The sequence below is a fragment of the Triplophysa dalaica genome, chromosome 13 (assembly GCF_015846415.1).
Source record: "Triplophysa dalaica isolate WHDGS20190420 chromosome 13, ASM1584641v1, whole genome shotgun sequence".
NCBI lineage: Eukaryota > Metazoa > Chordata > Actinopteri > Cypriniformes > Nemacheilidae > Triplophysa > Triplophysa dalaica.
This window is the reverse complement of record NC_079554.1, coordinates 12116310-12135374: the sequence shown is the minus strand read 5'-3', so window position 1 is coordinate 12135374 and position 19065 is coordinate 12116310. Positions and strand designations below refer to the sequence as shown.

General features: G+C 40.2%; 1 protein-coding gene across 7 annotated transcripts in view; it reads left to right on the top strand.

Annotated features, from left to right (window-relative positions):
• Window positions 1-2267: 2267 nt before the first annotated feature.
• Window positions 2268-19065, top strand: part of epha7 (eph receptor A7) — a 68148-nt gene continuing 51350 nt past the window's right edge. For all 7 annotated transcript variants that reach the window (XM_056764003.1, XM_056764001.1, XM_056763998.1 and 4 more), the window contains exons 1-3: window positions 2268-2430; window positions 3992-4056; window positions 5378-6047. In XM_056764003.1, coding sequence (XP_056619981.1) covers window positions 2337-2430; window positions 3992-4056; window positions 5378-6047 — 829 coding nt within the window. In that variant the 5' untranslated portion in view covers window positions 2268-2336. The remainder of the gene's footprint in view (window positions 2431-3991; window positions 4057-5377; window positions 6048-19065) is intronic.

Here is a 19065-nt window from a genome sequence, read left to right as displayed (position 1 = left end):
TGAAAAACTGCAAGAGGGGACCTGAAAAGCCTTCTGTCGCTTGAGATTCAATTGAATGGGAATGTTAATGAGCATGCATTTTGTTGGTTATAAATATTCAAGCATGAATTCATACATGTTTACGTGGGTCTGTTTATTCAGGATAGACGATAAACAAAAAATTGCTGAATACTTTGTCGCTTTGTGGCGTTTCGCCCAACATGACACTTGCACCCATGCGATCTAATCTGCGACTAATTTAAGAGACTGGTAACTAAATAATATCAATCAAAAACATTAATAATTGAAAGTAGCTCGCAGCTAGTTTAATGCGCTAATAATGAGCAACGTGGAAATATGCAACACAGGAGCCTTTATCAAGGGTAAAGAGGATTAGAAATCATTTGCATAACAAACAGGCCAAACAACAACAAAAAAATGAATAAGAAAACAGAGGTAAATAAACCTTGAAATGAGTCCTCGTCTACCTGCATCCATTTGTGATGTACAGAGTTTATTAATCAATATTTGTGGGCCATAATTACAGTTGTTTTACTCACTCTAGGAAATGGAGATTCATAAGTGACCTGTAACAAATGCATTATACGTTCAGGGGTAATGAGGTCCCTTTCATGCACTCATTTATCAGTGATTTGGCAAGTCATCTGAGAAGCAGGAAATTAACTTTACACTTTTTAATTGTGTTTTGTGTTTATCTCGATTCCTTGGCGCCGCTTAAAACCCCAGCAGTTCAATCTTCATAGTGCACGTTTTTTGGAGCAGAAATGCATATAATGAATCAATGCATTAACGCCCATTGCCCAGTGAACCAGCAGGGTACTTCCCTTCATTAGATGACCTTCTGAAAACACAGCAGTCAATGTTTATCCGTCTCTTATCTCTTTCTATGTCTTCATGCCTACACAACAGACCACCTGCCCTTCAGTCTGTGGACACAACGTTCTTTTCTTTTATTACACTTTTTTCTTAAAAAGAAAACTTTATTTTGTTTTGTGTTTTTACCAGTGAAATTAAACTGGCAAACAATTCTCATATTCTGTCAGTAGTTGTATGCAAAAGTCAAATACATAAAAGCAAAAACTCTTATATCTCTAAATTTCTATCTCATATAAATATCTTAATTTGTCGTTATTATTGTTATTATATTTAATTAAATGTTTGTTGGTTTGGAATATTTTAAATAAATTCAGGTTGTTGTGATTTACAAATATATTCAAACAAATCAAATTGTCAAGAGATATTTTTTACTCTATTAGGTTAACAAGTAGTTGAATGGTCAATACAAAAAACAAACAACAAACAAAAAACTAAACTGGCTTTCTGCATTTTGCTTATAATGTAGTATGACAAAATATTATTTTTCTAAAGCCTGGAAATTCCTAGAAAACAAATTGACCTAACTAGGCCTAAAAAACTATTATAGTCATGTTATAGTCATGTTGATTTGTCTTTTTGAAATAATATTTTATTATTTGACATGGTTACACGAAACCAGTTTTTTAGATGTTGCCATAAATAACATAAAACTATTTAGGTTGTGTGGCTAAACTTTTTTGAAGTGCAGACTGTGAGAAGCTATGAGTAGGTTTCTTTTTCGAAAACAGCTTCTAGACACGACGATAATAAAGTCTGCTAAGGCCTTATGCACTTATGATGATGCAATGACTTGGGAAAAAATATAAACGTTTTGCTTGGAAGTCGTGACATGCTCGAGTGCCCTACCCACGATTCAAGTCTTATCTTGATAGATGAGGCTTTGAATTTAGCAAGTGGTTCTCTCTCAAACCACCATCTGCCTCTCTTAAAGTTTGTTTTTATCAACATTGAATTTACAATATTTCAAATATTATAATAAACCTCGTTGCACAGTAAGAATATTTACCTCTAGTCTAAAGAGACGGTCTATTTAAGTATAAAATTAAAAAGATATTCATAAAAGTAAAAGGCAACACAAATCTTTAAACGACTTACAGTACTTGTCCGTATGTCTTCTCCTACATTCTCCGACAATGTAAAAACAGCATATAATCCGAAAGTTTGTAAATGCACATACTTCGGTGTTTTCGTGCAAAACTAAGGCACCGCCTTCGCTACAGGATGATTCGTCCTCAATTACACGCCCATGGCTTTTCGCGCTCCAGCTGTGGGTGTGCTCTCTGTCAGTCTACATGAGTGACACTCCGAATGCTCCATGCCCCGCCCCTCAGCTGCCGATGCTATTTGAGTGAGAGACGGCTGTTTCATTCACCCAGAGCTGGTGGCCGAGCGTCGTCAATGGGAAGGGAACGCCGCGTTGGAAAAAAGCGCACAGTGTTTAGCCAACTTTGAACTGCACCATGGTTTGCGCTTCAGTTTCGTGTTTGTGGACTATATTTTGCCTTCATTTATGTTTTTATGTGAACACTGGAATAGCACAGAACACACGAGAGGGTGAGTAGGAAAGTTTCCTTCATTGCAGTCCGACCAATACATCCTGACAGCGGAGCGCGATCTGTTTAGAAGTAGCGAACAAACCAGTAGTCCAAAGTGAAATATCGTAACAATGTTGTCATGATGTAAAATATCATTACAGCAGCATCGCGGTAACAGTGCGGTCTGTTACTTCAGCGCAGCGTCAAACACAGATCGCTCAAGCTGTTTTTTCCACGTTAGACAACGTTGCGTATCCTGTACTCACGCCGGAATGTATCATTTCTGTTGACTGTTTAGTCTGACGCACAGACTTTCGCTATTCGGACCAAAATGAGTGATTTACAACTGCAATGAACCATGTTTAATCCAGGCACGCTCAATATAGTCATGACCCGAAATCCCATATTGGCTACATGTGTTTATTTGATCAATAAACATAACGTGCTTTCTTTGAACTGCAAAGAGATAACGGTAACGCACGGACAGATGTAACACCAAACTTGAAAAGGTCTACTTGATGCCAACCAAACGGGCGGCGTAGGACACATTCATCAATACAATTTACATATCATCCGTTTCATGCAAAAGATGTAAAGGCAGGATTATCTTTTAGAGCAAATGCTCTTGGGAGCGATCCTCTTCAATTAAGTGGTAAAGAAATTGTCCTGGACGAATGCCTTCGGCAATCAATAAGCGATCGAAGTGTTTATGTATTCTTACCAAGTTATCAAGTCTACGTTTGAGATATTTACGGTGTATTAGCGCTGCTTTTGCATGCCAATACATGTCTCATGACTGCAAATCTATCACACAGCAACATATAGTATGCAGCCTTACCCGAAAGATCCGTAAAACGCAGAATACATTCTCATTATAATGTAACAGAGTTTAGAACATGGTGCAGACTATAAAGTGGACTGTCTAAAATAATTTATTTTAAGGATAAACGTCTAGTTGCTATTATGACAGTTTACAGTAATTTAGTAAAATGTTAATACGCAGAATAGCTAATGTGTAATTTATTAAAGGTATTTTCTATTTCCAGACCATTCTCTTTATAGACATTTTAACAAAGGTGTTTTCTCGAATTATTTTAAACGCACCGGCCTGCTAGTGGTCTCTTGTTTTGTCACTATCGTGCGAAATCTATTAACGCTTCAATAAAAGGCATCCGAAGGGAAACCTTGCTTTTAATTTCACACGTGATGAAGTCTGCTTTAACCTGCGCGCTCGCGTGCGTATCTGTGAAATATTCTCAACGATGCGGACATATGAACTTCATCGCAGTCCACCAAAAGCAAAGGCTTGAAATAACACGTGTCAGTCAGTTATATTGGCACAGGAACAGGTGTCGCGCGGCTTTCAGAGGTGCGAGGTGCTTATTGTCATAAATCTTAACCGCTGTCGTCTGAAAATGGGTCAGACTCGTTCTCTCACATACGCTGTTTTTGCGATCATTCACGGTCTTTTTAGATTTCCGCCGGAGTAACGTTAGGATTGCGGTATGTAAGAGGTTACAGACATTAATCTCAATTAAAGATGCATTATTTTAAGTCTGCGCTTTATGTCTCGTCGGCAGTGATCCTGTTGGATTCAAAGGCGCAGCAGACAGAGCTGGAATGGATATCGTCTCCTCCGAGCGGGGTAAGATGAAAACTTTACAAGTTTCTGAGTGCTTACAAACATTTATAATTTTCACCTCTTGTGTAAATCGCTGGCTGCCACTTGTATTTTTAGCATCCCCTATAATCATGTTGCGGTATATTGTATTGTTGTTTTTAATTGTCGGACCACATCACAACGCCGGATGAGTTTTATATGCTTTCTTCTCTACAACAATAAGCGATTGAGAGGCCTACTTTTTAAAATTTAAATAGTTGTTTTTGAGTCTCATTTAAATGGTTTGAGAAGGTTAGGGCAAGTAAAATATAAACGCGTTTGTTAGGGAAGGCCTGAACATAAGTGGCCTTCGGCTGAAAAACGCCAAGCTTGAGTACGCATTATGCTGTGATGTTGCTTTTGCAAAGATTCAAAGTAAACCTTTTTTAACTATCTACTAAAATCAGAACGGCTACAGTAACTTCCTTGTAGAAGTTTTAACGCAAACTTTTTTTCGTTTGAGTTTGGTACAATAAAAGTTATTTATTTAGAGGTTGGGTGTGCATTCTCAGACGCAGTAAAAGTTTTGAAGCATAACATTTTTCTTTCTTTAATAAAGAAACTGTGACTTCTGGTTAAATATTTCAAAGTAATTTTTAGGCATAAATAATATATATTGCTTCAATTTAATATTAAATTAATAAAACACTGTTTAAGAAAAAATAAAAAGCAGTCAGCCAGTGCTCAGCATACACAACCCTATTAATGCTGGATAAAACACACTTCATAAAGTTGAGAGAATGTCTCCAGGGTGCAGAGCTGTAATCTACTGTAGGCGTAAAGCGGCTGCTTTGAAGAAGCTAAATTACAAGAGTTTTTAAAGTTTTAATCCCTCCATAGTTTTGTTTTTTCAATTGTCTTCATGGTTTTGAAAACTTGACAATTATGAATATTAAAAGTAGGTGTTTTACATCTTTTGACTTGTATTGTATATTACATTAGAGCATGCTGTAATTTCATCGACGCGCTTATGAGACCAGTTCAATTTCTTTGTGTTTCTTATTTTGCAATGATTCAACTTAAGATTCTTCCTATAATTATTAAAACTGCACACAATAGCAAATCACTGAAAACACAATTTTTGAAAAATTATTCTCTTCACACTTAAGACTTACAGTAATAATTTTCTATTCAAACCAATATTTTGAAAAATGCACCAGATTTGCCCTTTGTTGAGTGTCTAGTTTTTATTCACACAGAGGCCAGTTTTAACACGCAGTAACATTCTCCCTTGAGGTTAGTTCTGAACATTTTAGCGTTGCACACAATATAATGTGATGATTAACTGTGTTTTCCTTTTTTTCAGTGGGAAGAGATAAGTGGTTTGGATGAAAACTACACACCCATTCGCACATACCAGGTCTGCCAGGTCATGGAACCAAATCAGAACAACTGGCTACGGACTAACTGGATTGAAAAGGGCGATGCCCAGAGGATTTTTGTAGAGCTGAAGTTTACCTTGAGGGATTGTAACAGCCTTCCAGGGGTGGTTGGCTCTTGCAAGGAGACGTTCAACTTGTACTACCAAGAAACTGACGTGGAGGTGGGCAGGAATATAAGGGAAAGTCAGTATGTGAAAATTGACACTATAGCTGCGGACGAGAGTTTTACTCAGGGTGACCTGGGGGAAAGAAAGATGAAGCTGAACACGGAGGTGCGTATAATCGGGCCTCTCTCCCGCAGAGGCTTCTACCTGGCCTTTCAGGATGTAGGGGCCTGCATCGCTTTGGTCTCCGTCAAAGTTTATTACAAGAAGTGTTGGTCGATTATTGAGAACCTGGCCACCTTCCCAGATACAGTGACAGGGTCAGAATTTTCATCTCTGGTGGAAGTGGAGGGGACGTGCGTCAGCGACGCCGAAGAAGAGGCTGACAATTCTCCCAAAATGCATTGCAGTGCAGAAGGAGAGTGGCTGGTACCCATTGGGAAATGTATATGCAAAGCCGGATTTCACCAGAAGGGAGATGCATGTGAACGTGAGTTAACTATTTCATTTACATCTGCCATCCTCTACACTCACTCAATATCTGTTGGTGTGTGCGTTCATGGGTTGCATTAACCTCATGCAATGCTTCGAAAAGCTGCGGTGCAATTATTAAGGTTTTATTACGTTATAATGTGCGCTTATGTGTCCATTTACTTGGACAATTCTTGTTCCAATTGTTTGACTGGGTGCCCAAGCATAGAATTATTTCTGTGCGAGGTAATTCATATGAATTAAGGCGAACCGATACAAAAGCAAAACAAACCATGCTGAAAAGTATGAAACAGCCAACGAATAAATCAAAAAGAAAAGCCAAGTTAACAAAAATGCTTATTGGGCGGAGATAATAATGATGGATTAAATGCGGGGGTAAAAATCCTTGGCACAGTAATTGGAATCCCTGATTTGTGGGCTCTTAATTTATAGCCATAGTCGTGTTGACACTGGAATTAAATGATAACTTGCACTTCAGTTTAGCTCACCGTTCTTTAGTACGTGTCCAACTTCTCTCTTGCTCTATTTTGTCTCATTTCTTCTCTTTCCAACTGGCACCGGGCCAAGCCAATCATTCGCAAATGACACCAAGTCATGCAAAGGTTCAGCCGTCGCTCAGTCTCAATTTAGACCTTTGAAATGACCCAGACAAAAAGAAAAAACAAACAACGGACATTCTGTTACATTTAGGCCTGGGGTTATTTAGGAAGTGTCCGAACAGGAAACGCAATTACAGTTGCTTCTGCATCGTTCTGGTAACTCGAGCTGTGCCTGCAATTAAGACTAAGATACTTCCAGTCCCATCAGCTTCACTAATGGTGCTAAGCGTTGGATTTTGGCAGTCACCTGACTCTGGTGATTACCGTATGGGAAGAGGACCGTTTGGTTTTGCACAGTTTAAGTGGACTGGTTTAACCGTCAACACAGTTTTTTCTCAGCCTCACGCGTGCGGACCAGGAGGTTTGGAATTGGATAGCTTTTATTCCACGCACATACAGGTCCACATCATTAAGTTATCATGTAAAGGGTACTTCAGAACACTATTACGTTATCAAAGCTAAAATGGGCATGCCGTCCGGGACAGGCTGCTTCAGGCTGAGAGGTTGTTGCAAAGCTAAAAGCCGTTTTAAAATCAAAAGTGGGAGCGAAGGAGAAAGTTGATGGTACTTCTATATAATACAGGTTATTTGGCACACATAGAATGTAATAAATGGATGTGTTTTAGAACTTTTGTAGTTTTCAACCTATTTTCACAAAAATATCTTTAAAAGCAGTAAAACTCGCATGGGACTCGGACACGTCCCAATGCGAACGCTTGGGACATTTCGCATACTTTCGAATGAATCCTTGTTCATTTAACATTCCATAGAAACGACGTGGCTTGTTTTTCTCGCAGCCAACAACAAACAAACGAACACTGTCAGCCATTTAGATTTCTGCCCCTTCCATTGTCACTTTATGAGTTGTGCGTCGCTCCTGGCATGAGTGGCTGTGATATTACCGCTGTAGTTAATCTAAATAAAATGTGTGCGAGACTGCAGCATCAGCACTTCCTCTTAGCGATTCGACCGATATTAAATTGCCTGTACAGAGTTTCCCCCGGAGCACCAACCAGACTGAAAAATACTGGATTTTTTTCCCCGTCTGTCAGAGAAAACAGTGGTGCAGTGCGCGGTATCTGGGGTGGATGGCCTGTGAGTGACAGGGGTCTCTTTAGTATGGAGGGCTGATCTTTCCAGGAGCACACTGCTCATGTTTCGGCTCCTCTTTCTCTCTTGCTCTCTCCCTCCTTTCCTCAGGGGTCTGCTAAGAGTCTGTGACCCTTATGCATTCGAAAGTTAATTTTTTACACCGTCTTGATGTGCGGTATATGTATATATACACACAAATAGACGCTCATGCATACAGAATCGAGTCTAAAATGTCTGGCATTAATAATTGAGCAGGGAAACCTGAGGAGGGCCACCGAAATGTGTGTTTTGACGGTGTCATTCATCAGATGCCTTATGGGCATTGTGCGTCTTTCATTTCTTCCTCCTTTTGGTCTTTTCCTCTTCCTCTAAGGGGCCGTTTACACAGGACACGTCCTTGCGTCCGTACACATTGGTTTTTAATTGTTTTTATATGTAAATGTTCGCTAAGGGGATGAATGTTTCAGCCAGCTATGTTGTTTTACCAACAGTATTGGTGAGTCACTGCATCAAGGTAGAAACAGACCTGTTTTTGAATTTGTTTCTCGAAACACCTGTATTTTTCATTCAATTCCTTTGCGCTCTTTCTCCTGTTTGAACGGCCCCTAGCTCTGACTCTCACTCCAGCTAGTCTCAGTAGAAGGCTTCAGTCCTTTCTGCTATTCAAAAATCTGCTCCTCACAGTCAAGAATCAGTGTTTTGAGTGCTGGAAAAGAAGCAATGTGAAATGTTCAGCAGCATGCCAGAGTTTATTTGCATAGAGCTCAAGTAAAAATAGTCGCCATTCATTTGCTAAACTCTGTCCAACAGTGGCTACTTAGACAAAAAGGGACACACTAAGTCCTTTGGTGGCAGAAAAAGAGTCCTTGTCGACAGACATTGATCTCTTTGTATTCGTTGAGCTTTTTCAGACAATCTGTGGAATGCATGTTGCTCAATTTGAACACATCACATTAAAAATTGTATCTCAATCCATAAATAAAGATAAATAGTTGAGCTGTCTCTGTGTTTTTTTTACCAAGCAAGCTGTTGTGTTTATGACTCAAAGAAGAACAAAAATCAAAATGGATCTTTACTGCTCTCTAGCTAACATGCAAGCGGGTGGAGGTTCTGGCAACGTCAGGCGCTAACACCATCCATCTCCCAGATGTCAAATAGTTGGACAGAAGTTAGTCAAAGCCTGATGGATTGCCAGAACACAGAAGGAAGGAGCTAGCTGTGGAGACAAGCCACTAATTTAGCCAGGGTGGAGGGAAGCTAGCTGGAAGATTGGCCCCAGAGCCAGGCCCAAGCTCAGGGAAAAGAGCGTGCTTTGCATTTCAAATGATGCCACCAGGAGCAAGGGGTGGGCAGATTGCATAAAGGCCCGACACTCGAGTGATTGATAAGGTGTGAAAGTAAAGGCTACAAACGGTCATCCGTTAGAGAACTGTAAGTGAGCTTAATTATTCAAACGGAGGTAAGTTCCTCTGGCAACCCCTTTGGGTCCGAAGCTGTCGGGGTTAAAATCATCTGCTGATGGATCACGGTCTTCTCGCCTGATCAGGGTCTCAGAGGATAGCATGCTTCCGGAGAACTGTTTATTTTTGCCCATTGGTTTTGTCAGATGGACGGTGTCTTTGAACACGAGAGGAGTTGTCATTTGGTTGTTTTGTTAGTCAGCTAAAGCAGGGCTGTCAGTTCGCAGCACTCCAGTTATTGATGTATTGTGGTGGCTTCATGTTAACAGTAACTTTTATTTGATCAAATAAATATTTGGTTAAAGGAAGAATATTTTATGGCAAAAGGTTGTTATTTTTTATAACACTACATTTCCCTTCAATTCAAATTTCGAGCTGTCCTTCTAAAAAACCTTGTATCTTCAAATTTCGTGATTTTTGTTTTTTGCAATAAATCATTATTATTAGTCACGGTTTATGTTTGTCACTAGGTTCTGCACATATCTAACCGATATAATGCATTAAAAAGTACTTGTCAACTTTGACAACACAGTTTGTAAGCATTGAAAAAATATAGTATTTTTCCATTTCCTGAAAAACAGCGAATTTGGAAATACACGATTTACAGATTTTTTTAAATAGAATTTGTTGTTGTCACAAAGCTTTACATTAAAAACATTTTACATCAAAGAAATACAAAACTTCAACTTACTTCACTTCAGCTCATGTGCTTGCAATTTTACTTTTTTATATGAAAATAAATCATAATAGTTTTCTTTGTGTAAAATATTTCTAATGTGGGATACATTAATAGGGTGCATCTTTAATATGCGTTAAACAGCCAGCATGGGCCTTTAGTACAGTTTTATCATTACAACAAACTAAGTTATCATAAAGAAAGGGATATTTTAATAAAAGAGCACACATTCCTGTCTCTGTCACTCTTTTCTGTCTGCCTGTCTCTCTGTAAAGGAGAAAAGTCTGCAGTTATGTAATAAGTTATTGATTTTGCTCTTAGGGAGAGATTGAGCTGCTGAGTCTCCTGCTTTGCCGGTTTCCCAGAGGAGCGTCTCTCTGACAACACGACCCTCCCCGATGTTCGCTCAGTGTTAAGGCCTTCAACCTGGTCACATATCACTTTCACCCGGTCGCTCTGAGCCAAAGCTGCTCCGAACACACACAGTTGCTTTGTTGCTTTTAACACAATGTCCTCTAGTCCAATTGCATCCATTAGTACGGATGAGCAGAGTGAGCAGTCCGAAAAAAGAAGTGTGTGTGCCAGTGTTTAGACGGTTAAAGAGAGCAAGCTTGCCCATAGCAGAGGCCCATTTGCGTGCCTCTGTACACAAAAAGAGCATTTTGCAGGGTGTGTCAGGCTTTTCCCCAGCTTTAGAAGACTAAGCCTATCAAAATCAGTGCGTGTGTGAGGTTCGATGGAGATGTCGGGACCTGTTAGTGTTGCCCGAGTTGCAAGCAGGGCGGTTACTGGTAGGGGGTCTTTGTTTGGAGGGGGAAGAAGCCATAGAATTGGCTCCTCAAGCAAGCCAAGGGTCAACTGCTTGGCTCATCCATCTTCCAGCCTGGCAGTGACCTGTCAGCCCGGCTGCTCACGTTACTAAGCAGAGAAGGCAGGCCTGCATTGTGCAAGCTGCTCTGTTTGCAACCATGTGTAAATGAAGTTAATATTCACTGACCTCGTGCTCAGCCCGCCAGCGACCCCGGTGACACCGCGGAAATCACAGCATTGCTAGCAAAACGACAAAGATCCAGGTCTATTCATGTCGGCTATTTAGTTCACATTGCTTAAATGTTTTCATTTGTTTTGTCTGAACATGTGCGTTTGATCTGCTGCCGCTGAGTCACATTCTCTTTCACATTCGGCTTTGTTGTGTTTTTTCGTCCACACTCGCAGATCTATCCACCTTTTTCTGCTTTAAGCAGGAAAGAAAGATTGTCGAGCAGTGCTGTCAACGGTTGGCGTGAGCGAGTTCGTGCCGAGAGTACTTTATGCTTTCCCATGCGAAAGGCGGTGGAGTGTTTATGTGTTTGAAAGTGTTTATTTGTTCTCAAATTCTTTGTGATTGTGTAAATAAGACTTAGATGCAGAATTTTAGGGGTGTCGCACGAATTCAATTTCCTAGGCTCAAACTGGAAGAAATAGTTTACAATACGGATTTAAACGCATTTACATGGGAAATATTGTTTACTTATTTCTCGAAATTAGATAGTAAGTACATCCATTTTCCCATTTAGTTACATTCACCATGCTAATCTGCTCAATTTTTATTGTTTATTTTTAGTCCTGGCCTATAAATACTTTTTCTGCCATTTATAATAATAATTTGACCATCAGCAACATTCAGGGAAAAGATGAGTGTCTTGCATTTGCATTGCATTCCATAAAATGGTACAAACAAACATATAAAAGTCTGTGTGCAAGGCGTTTTTTGTATCCAAGGATACAAACAAAACTAATTTTATGTTTTCGGAAGTCGCAGAGTTTTTTTTCCTGTAGAATCCTCTTATTTCCGACATTTAAACAAATAGCTTGTTTATCGAAGCTTTCCAAAATCACATTCGGAATCGTTCCACATTCGTCGTGCTCTGATCGCGCTGTGGGGGCAGAGATGCAGTTTGTTAATGAGAAGCAGACTAAATTCTCTCTTGCTCATAAAATGAGATTATGAAGAAGAAATGTCACACACAGACAGACTGTTGTCTTTCTGCCAAGTTATTACCGAATGTAACTTGAAGTGAACGCGTCGTGCCAAAGGAGAATCAATAAAATAAGAAAGTAATGTTTTTCTTTATTTTTGCGCGGATAGCTACAAGCAACACAGTAATCAAGACCACATGAAAGGATCATTCTTCTGAAGGCTTGATTATTGAAAGCTATAAATGTGTGATGTATGTTTGTGTTTCATGGATCGCCAGGACTGATGCTGGGACTTGATTGAGTGCTATATTAGTCTCTGGGCCCCGTGCGGGGATATAGATGGGCATTAAAGAGCGTGTGTGGGTGGTTCTGGGACAGTGTGGATGTGCGTTTGTTCAAATTCGTGTGCGTTCATGCATGTTTGAACAGGTCAGAGCCGTCCCTGGCTTTATAGTACGGGACCTCTGCTGGTTTGCCATTGTGTCTCACATAGTCACCTTTGTTATAGCTGCAAAGTCATCCAAGCTGTGTGTGGATAACTTGCTGATGGTGAAGGTTTTTGTAGATCTAATTAGTTGTGCTGGTTGTGAGTCCTTTAGGAGATTTGATCTTAAGGACTTGTCACTTTTTATCTTGCAAAAGCCGTTTTCCATCCCTCTCTTACCACTGAGCTTTCCTGTAGCTCAGTGATAAGAGCATTGCGTTAACAACGCAAGGTTGTGGGTTCGATCCCAGGGGTTTGCCAATCCCTATGTAAAATGTATAGGATAAAGCAATGTAAGTCGCTTTGGATAAAAGCGTCTGCTAAATGTCTTTCGAGGGGACTGCTGAGCTCCATTTCAGTGGTATTTGTAAACACACAGACATAAAATACGATTTGGCAGGGGTACGGAGCAAGTTTACGGGGGAGGAGCTAACTCAAGGTGATAAATGGTTATTTTGATGTCGTAAATGTAATAGCCGAACGCACATTTTTATGTTGTTTCGCATCCAGGCAGAAGCGTTATCCGCCGAGGCAGATCGTTTCTGTAAATGACGCGTGGCCCCTTTTATTTATTTAATGGTAAAATCGTCTTTGTTTTCCATTTGCCAATCTACACAATAAGTCAAGCCGAATGATCCAAAACAGCAAACGCAGGTGCCTCGGGATATGCTTATTTTTCGATTTCGATATCAGACAAAAACAACAGAACAGCATTTATACTCGAAAGCAAGCATTTCACCCAAGGCATTTGAAATGCGGGTTAAAGCCCAAACCTTTTTTTCTTAAAAGGGTACTTTGTTCTAAAAGCATTCCTTTTTTCTGTAAAAGTGACATTTTGTGTTTCATTTTTTTCAACTATCACAGAACAGCTCATATTCCAAGAATACCATCTGGACAGATGCAGCGGGGATGTGTCGCACTGCTGTATTTAACAGATACCGTGCTTTTTAGGTCAATTTAACAGCAATAACATCTTTATGCGTTTTTTCCCTATTTTGGCACAATGTTCTGTCCATCCAATATCTGTGCGTGATTGCCTCTCTTTGTAAAATGAGGAGCTAGTTGAATGATCTGTTCTTGGCAATGGAGGATGACCGAAGCACGGATGCGACTGACAAATAAAACGCATTGAGCATAATTGTGGATATATAATGCCGCTGTCCTCCTCTGTTGTTTCAAATGTATGGGTTAAAGACAGCCAGAGTATTGTTTTTCTATTGTTCAGTGGATAATGGATCCCATAAGAAATTTGGCTTAATTTAAGTCAGTGTAATGTATTTAGCTTAGCTACATGCAAATTATTTTCACAGCTGCTTTCCTGAAGGTTTGCGGTCTGACTACTATGCCAGCCGCGGCTTTTTTCCTTAGCGTTTCTTTTAACCCTGCTGGGTTTTTCTATAATGTCTTTCATAATTAGCTTTTTCTGTTAGCACACTATTCATAGACCTAATGTTCCAGAAAACTCCATTGGCAAATTCACCAAAACGGAACCTATTTTTACATGGAGTTTAACTGGCGGCAAGAAAGAGCAGCTGGATTTTGGCACGATTCATGATGTTAACATTTTAACTATATTTAGGAGAGGACCCTGACGGGCTTTGATCTGCTTTTTCTTTACAAGACTTTCTTGTTGCCTCCGAGGGCTTCAGAGGGCATCCCGGTGTGTCCTTCAACACAGTGTAAGAGAATGCTAATCTTCTCTTTGTTTCTGATGGAAAGCTACTTATCTCTCCTCCACACAGGTAGCTGCCATGAATGAGATTCTTGTCTGTATGTACGAAACACAGCCCTAATCCAACCTGTTCGCCGCGAGAAACGCGTGGGGCACTATGCGAATAGCTAAAAACAAGATCTATTTTAATCTGCCATTTTCACAACTTTCTAATCCAAGTTTCTTTAGTCTGTAACGATTACGCCTCTTGTTATAGTCTAGCTGTTGTATCGCAAGTGCATGCTGGGTAGGTCCAAAACTGGACCCCGTCCTGGTTTGTTGCTTTCTTGTTGCCTTTTGATTCTTTCCCCTTCCTTTGTGCCCTCTGCCTGTTTCCTGGAGTTTGGTAGATTTCTTGGCCTCTTCGGAGGGAAGATTAAAATGCTTGTCACTCAATGGCTGATCGCATGGAAACGGACTCTGGGCTCTTTCAGGCTGTTTTCATCAGCGGTATAAATAATAGTGTAGTAGTAGCTATAGATAAAAACATTTTCAAAGCCAGATAGAACAGGCCTCCACATATCAGAGATGTGTTAATGACAATGACAATTTCAATTAATATTTATCTTGTGGAAAACTCAAGATTTGAGTAAAAAGATAAAAAGGAAGCAAAATTAAATAAAGATGGGAAAATGCATGTTTAATATTTTGTTATCAAAATTGATAACTTTGTAAAGTGCTTTAAATCTTGGAAATTAAACAAGTTTTACTTGATGCAGCGTGATATCTTGTGACAACAATTCATCATACTATAGCATACTGTAGTCAGGATTGATTGCAGAATCTGCACTTCTTCTATGGCCATGACTCATTTCTGATACGAAACTTTAAAATGTGCATAAATCCAGGGTGGAAACCTGGCTACTTCATAACACCGAGACGTTTGATCCTTTGCTGGGCCGCTTTAAAAATGGGGCCAAAAATTAACAATATACCCACTTCTCCAGACACCACTACACCACTGCGTGTAGGCCTACTGTACCTTTAAGTGGTATAAACAAACAATTTACGAAGAAAGTTGTTCTAAAAATTTGATTAAAATGACAATTATTAAGTTACATAAAAGATTTTTAGAAAATATTAGATTTATTCAACCAAACAGAAAAGTTGTTTAAAATCAAATTTAAACTTTTATCATTTGTAGCCCACAAGAGCCAACTGAATTTATCAGTCTTACTAAATGAGCAAAGCTCTTCCACATCCTGCGTATTTATATTTTTGTGGTTCAATGAGCTTGAATGATTTGTTTCAATTGGAAACGAATCGGTTCAAAAGAGTCATTCGTTTGCGAGTCGTTCTGATCACAGTGTGCATTCAGGCGAACTCGATGTGTACAGTGTACGGTGTGTAAACGGAGCCATCTGCACTTAAAACATCATACTGAAGGACACCATGTTAATCTAAGAAACATTTTCAAGAAATTGAGTTCAAGAATGCAAAATAAACAATATTCACCCTGAACAGCTGCGAAATACATCAACACTCCAGCGCCTCACTGCGCTTATAAAGAAAACGCGCCTCAGAAGCGGCGTAATGCCGCAACTGCAGTTACAAATTCATTGAGGGAACGCAGTGTTTTTGTGAAGACAGATACATGACATAATTTTGATGAGAGTCGGTGGCGGCAAGAAATTTGACGGAGGCGGCCGCCTCGCATTTTGATATGCAGGAAAAACCCTGTGCGCAAATTGTGTAATAAATCATATGGTTAAAATTGTAAGCAGTGTTCAGTGTATACTGTGCCCTATTTAGCAGTATATCAGAATCAGAAGGAGCTTTATTGCCAAGTATGCTTACACACACAGGGAATTTGACTTGGTGACAGGAGCTTAGTGCAGAAGAAAGTGTACACATGGTGCAAACAAAGTGCAAAAATACATAAAGATATAATTTTTTTTTTTTAATAAAAACAATAATGCACTATATACAAAAAGTGAAAAAATATAGATTAAAAACAACATATAAAATTAAATATATTCCAAACGCAGCCTTAGATCAAAATATAACATACTGAGGTCATAAAAGGGCAGGGCAGCATTTTATAGGAACACATCGAAAGAAAGCCAACAAGAGAGGAGCATTTAGGAAAATGTGGGATTAGGACATTTGCTTATTCTGATCACACAGATGACTGCTGGGATTGTTAGCTGTCTATGCAGTTCAGCCGGACATCACAAAAAACTAAGAGATATTCGGTGTTGCAAAGACTGCGTTTTGTTTTGGGCTGGTCATTTTTCGCTCAGTTCTTCATCATTCATTTAAAGTGTTTGGACAAAAATGTTAACAAGTTAAACACAGGAGAAAGAAAGGAAAGCCAGTATCTAAACCCTTCAGAGTCTCTGTTGTTTTGTGTCTAGACGCACAGAATACAGATTTTCACTGGGATGTTTTAAAATCCAGCTCTGGTTTTCTTGCAATGCCCTCCTATATTATCAATACTGTATGAGAAACCTCAACCGTTTTCTCTTTCTCTCTCTCTTAGTGAAAGCTAGAGTTGACCACTTAAAGGTAAATTACAAACGCTAGCGCCGCCGCTGCCTACTAAAGAGCCTGCGAGGGACGTCAGCCCATTTTAATCTCTCTCTCTCTGTTGTTCTGTTTAACCTTAGCTTGTGTTTCTAAGGGTCCGACTAATTTCTTTGTGCATTAAATGAGGTTGGCGTTGCCCGCGGGACGTGCCCGTGTCAACAAGCACATCCCATTAGCTCGCCTTCATGCTAGCGGCAGCTCAAACAAAGCCGTCGTAACCGAGTCCTTCAGTTAACTTTTTAAACCGCCTGAGCTACTGTTTTTCTTTTCCGTTTGGCAATTAAGCAATGAAGCAGTTGTGTTGGCAGGACATGTTTTCAATTCAGAGCCGAAATAGGCAGTTAAGTGGAGGATATTGTCTCAATGTCAGTTTCATAGATTGGTTAGCGTGCTCTCCAGAACTGCTGGCACACGAGGTCATGTAGCGCTAATTTAGTCATGATTACATGCTAGCAGACATTATGCAGCATGGCAGAAGGAGGCATAATTGGGCAAGCCTCATCTTTTCCCTCTCGCAGAAATAAAGCTGTCAGGAAGGGGAAAACAAAGCTATCATTTATCTCCTCGGCGGCGGGTTAGTGCATTAGCACAATGGTAGCGTGTTTTTTGGCTAGCGCAGCACGAGTGTTTAGACGTTACTATGGGGGGGCAGGAATTCGGGCCCCAAGAAATGGCCTTGTTTGTGCATGTCACTCATGGTAAAAGCAGTGAGGTGGAGTGGAGACAGGTTCTCAAACGGGCCCTCGTGTCAGCGCTCCGTTTGATTTGAGGCCTAATTTGCTGGTTGGTTGCTTGTGTAAACAACTCAAGGATACTTGGGCTTCTCAGACGCCGCAATAAACAAATCCCGATCACACGGATGTAAAAATAAACCGTCCCTGCTTCAGAGACGTAAAAAGCCAGCGCGTCGGCAGTCGAGAGTCCTCCTGTTTTGGTGATTTGTGATAGCGCTAATCTTAGCGTGTTCGCGAGGAGCCGCTGGGTGCCGGTGGCCTGTCTTGAGCTCTCGGGCTCAGACGGGATCTTTTCCCCATACAGATCAGCTCAGAGCTGAACACAAAGCTAACAGACACACCAGCTTTCCAGTGAAGATGTTTCACCTCTTTTTTCTTTGGATTTTTTTTCCTCTTTTCCTTTCACCTTTTCCAAGAAACCCACTGTGAATAAACATATTGGAAATTTCGGTGCCTTATCAAACCAACTCATTGCTGCCACAGGAGGATTGTGTTTGCATTTACCTTGTTTACACTATCATTATAAGTAATATAAGTACAAAGGTAACAAAGGTATTAAAAAAAACGACAATAATTGTTTTCTGAACCACGGCTAATACACTGTACAATTTGCTGGCACCAGTTTCTGTGCAAAACTAGTCTTGCTGCTTTCAATTACAAGTCCTCACTGGTAAAGAAAAATCCCAGATAAAATCACATCCCTTTCCTCGTCGTCCCAGCCTCAGAAGGCTCTTGTTCTGCGTGTAGCACGGCCCTACTGGGGTTCTGAGCTAAATACACAGTGACAGGGCTTTCATGTATCTGAAATGGGGATACCGTATCCCTCAGCCTCCCCCCTCCTCAACAAGGTGGCGCTTAAAACGAGGAAACCAGCACGGCCTTCTGTGCAATCTCCATTTTAGTCTTGTCACGGAAGCGTGCAGTGATGGAACTACCGAGATCTAAAAAGTGCAATTTGGAATCGAAAATCAGTAGCGCTTTGTCCCCGGTAATGATCTTTCAAATGCATAGCAGTGAACAAAGTAATATTTATCCCGGGGATGCAGGCGTGGTTGGCGTTTGAGAAAAATCATGTGGGGCTGGTTCCCTGTTTAGGCTGGAGGGGGTTTTAAGAAAACAGCTGCTAAGTGTGGATTAGTGTCTCTCAGCAGTGCGGACCAAAAGGCCAAACTTAAAATAGCTTATTTCTCTCCGCTTGCAGAGTGAATGAGAAAAATGTCTCGCCCTAAACTGTATTTTTTAACACCGTCCTTTTTTTGCAATTTCTCTTTTTCTGCTTGTTCGATTTAACACAACTAGTTAAGGAGTTGGGAGATAATAAAATATTTTGAATACACCGAAAAATATGTTATTGTCTAATTATAATGCAAATAGTATTATATGACGGTAGTGCTTCATCGGAAATGCAGCCCATATGGGCATATGAAATAAAGTGTGGGAATAAATGACTCGTTGTCATTGGAACGTGCAAGGGTGATTCTTGTGCATAGCCTAAAGCCATCCGGCCCTAATTTCTGCTTTGTCTCTGATCCCCGGCTGCCTGTGGGATGTCCTTTTTCCCTCATAAAAGGTGAAATACTGAAATAATCCATTTAAGTTTCCTATTTTCCACAGTAACCTTGCCTCTAGGACATTTTTGACTGCTGGAGGTGATGCGAAGGCAGGCGTGCTTATGAAAGATCAGTAATATTAGACCAGAGTAAACATATGCATCTGCTTCTGGTTGATGCAACATATGAATGCGAATGCGTGTTTGTGTGTGTCTGCTTGTC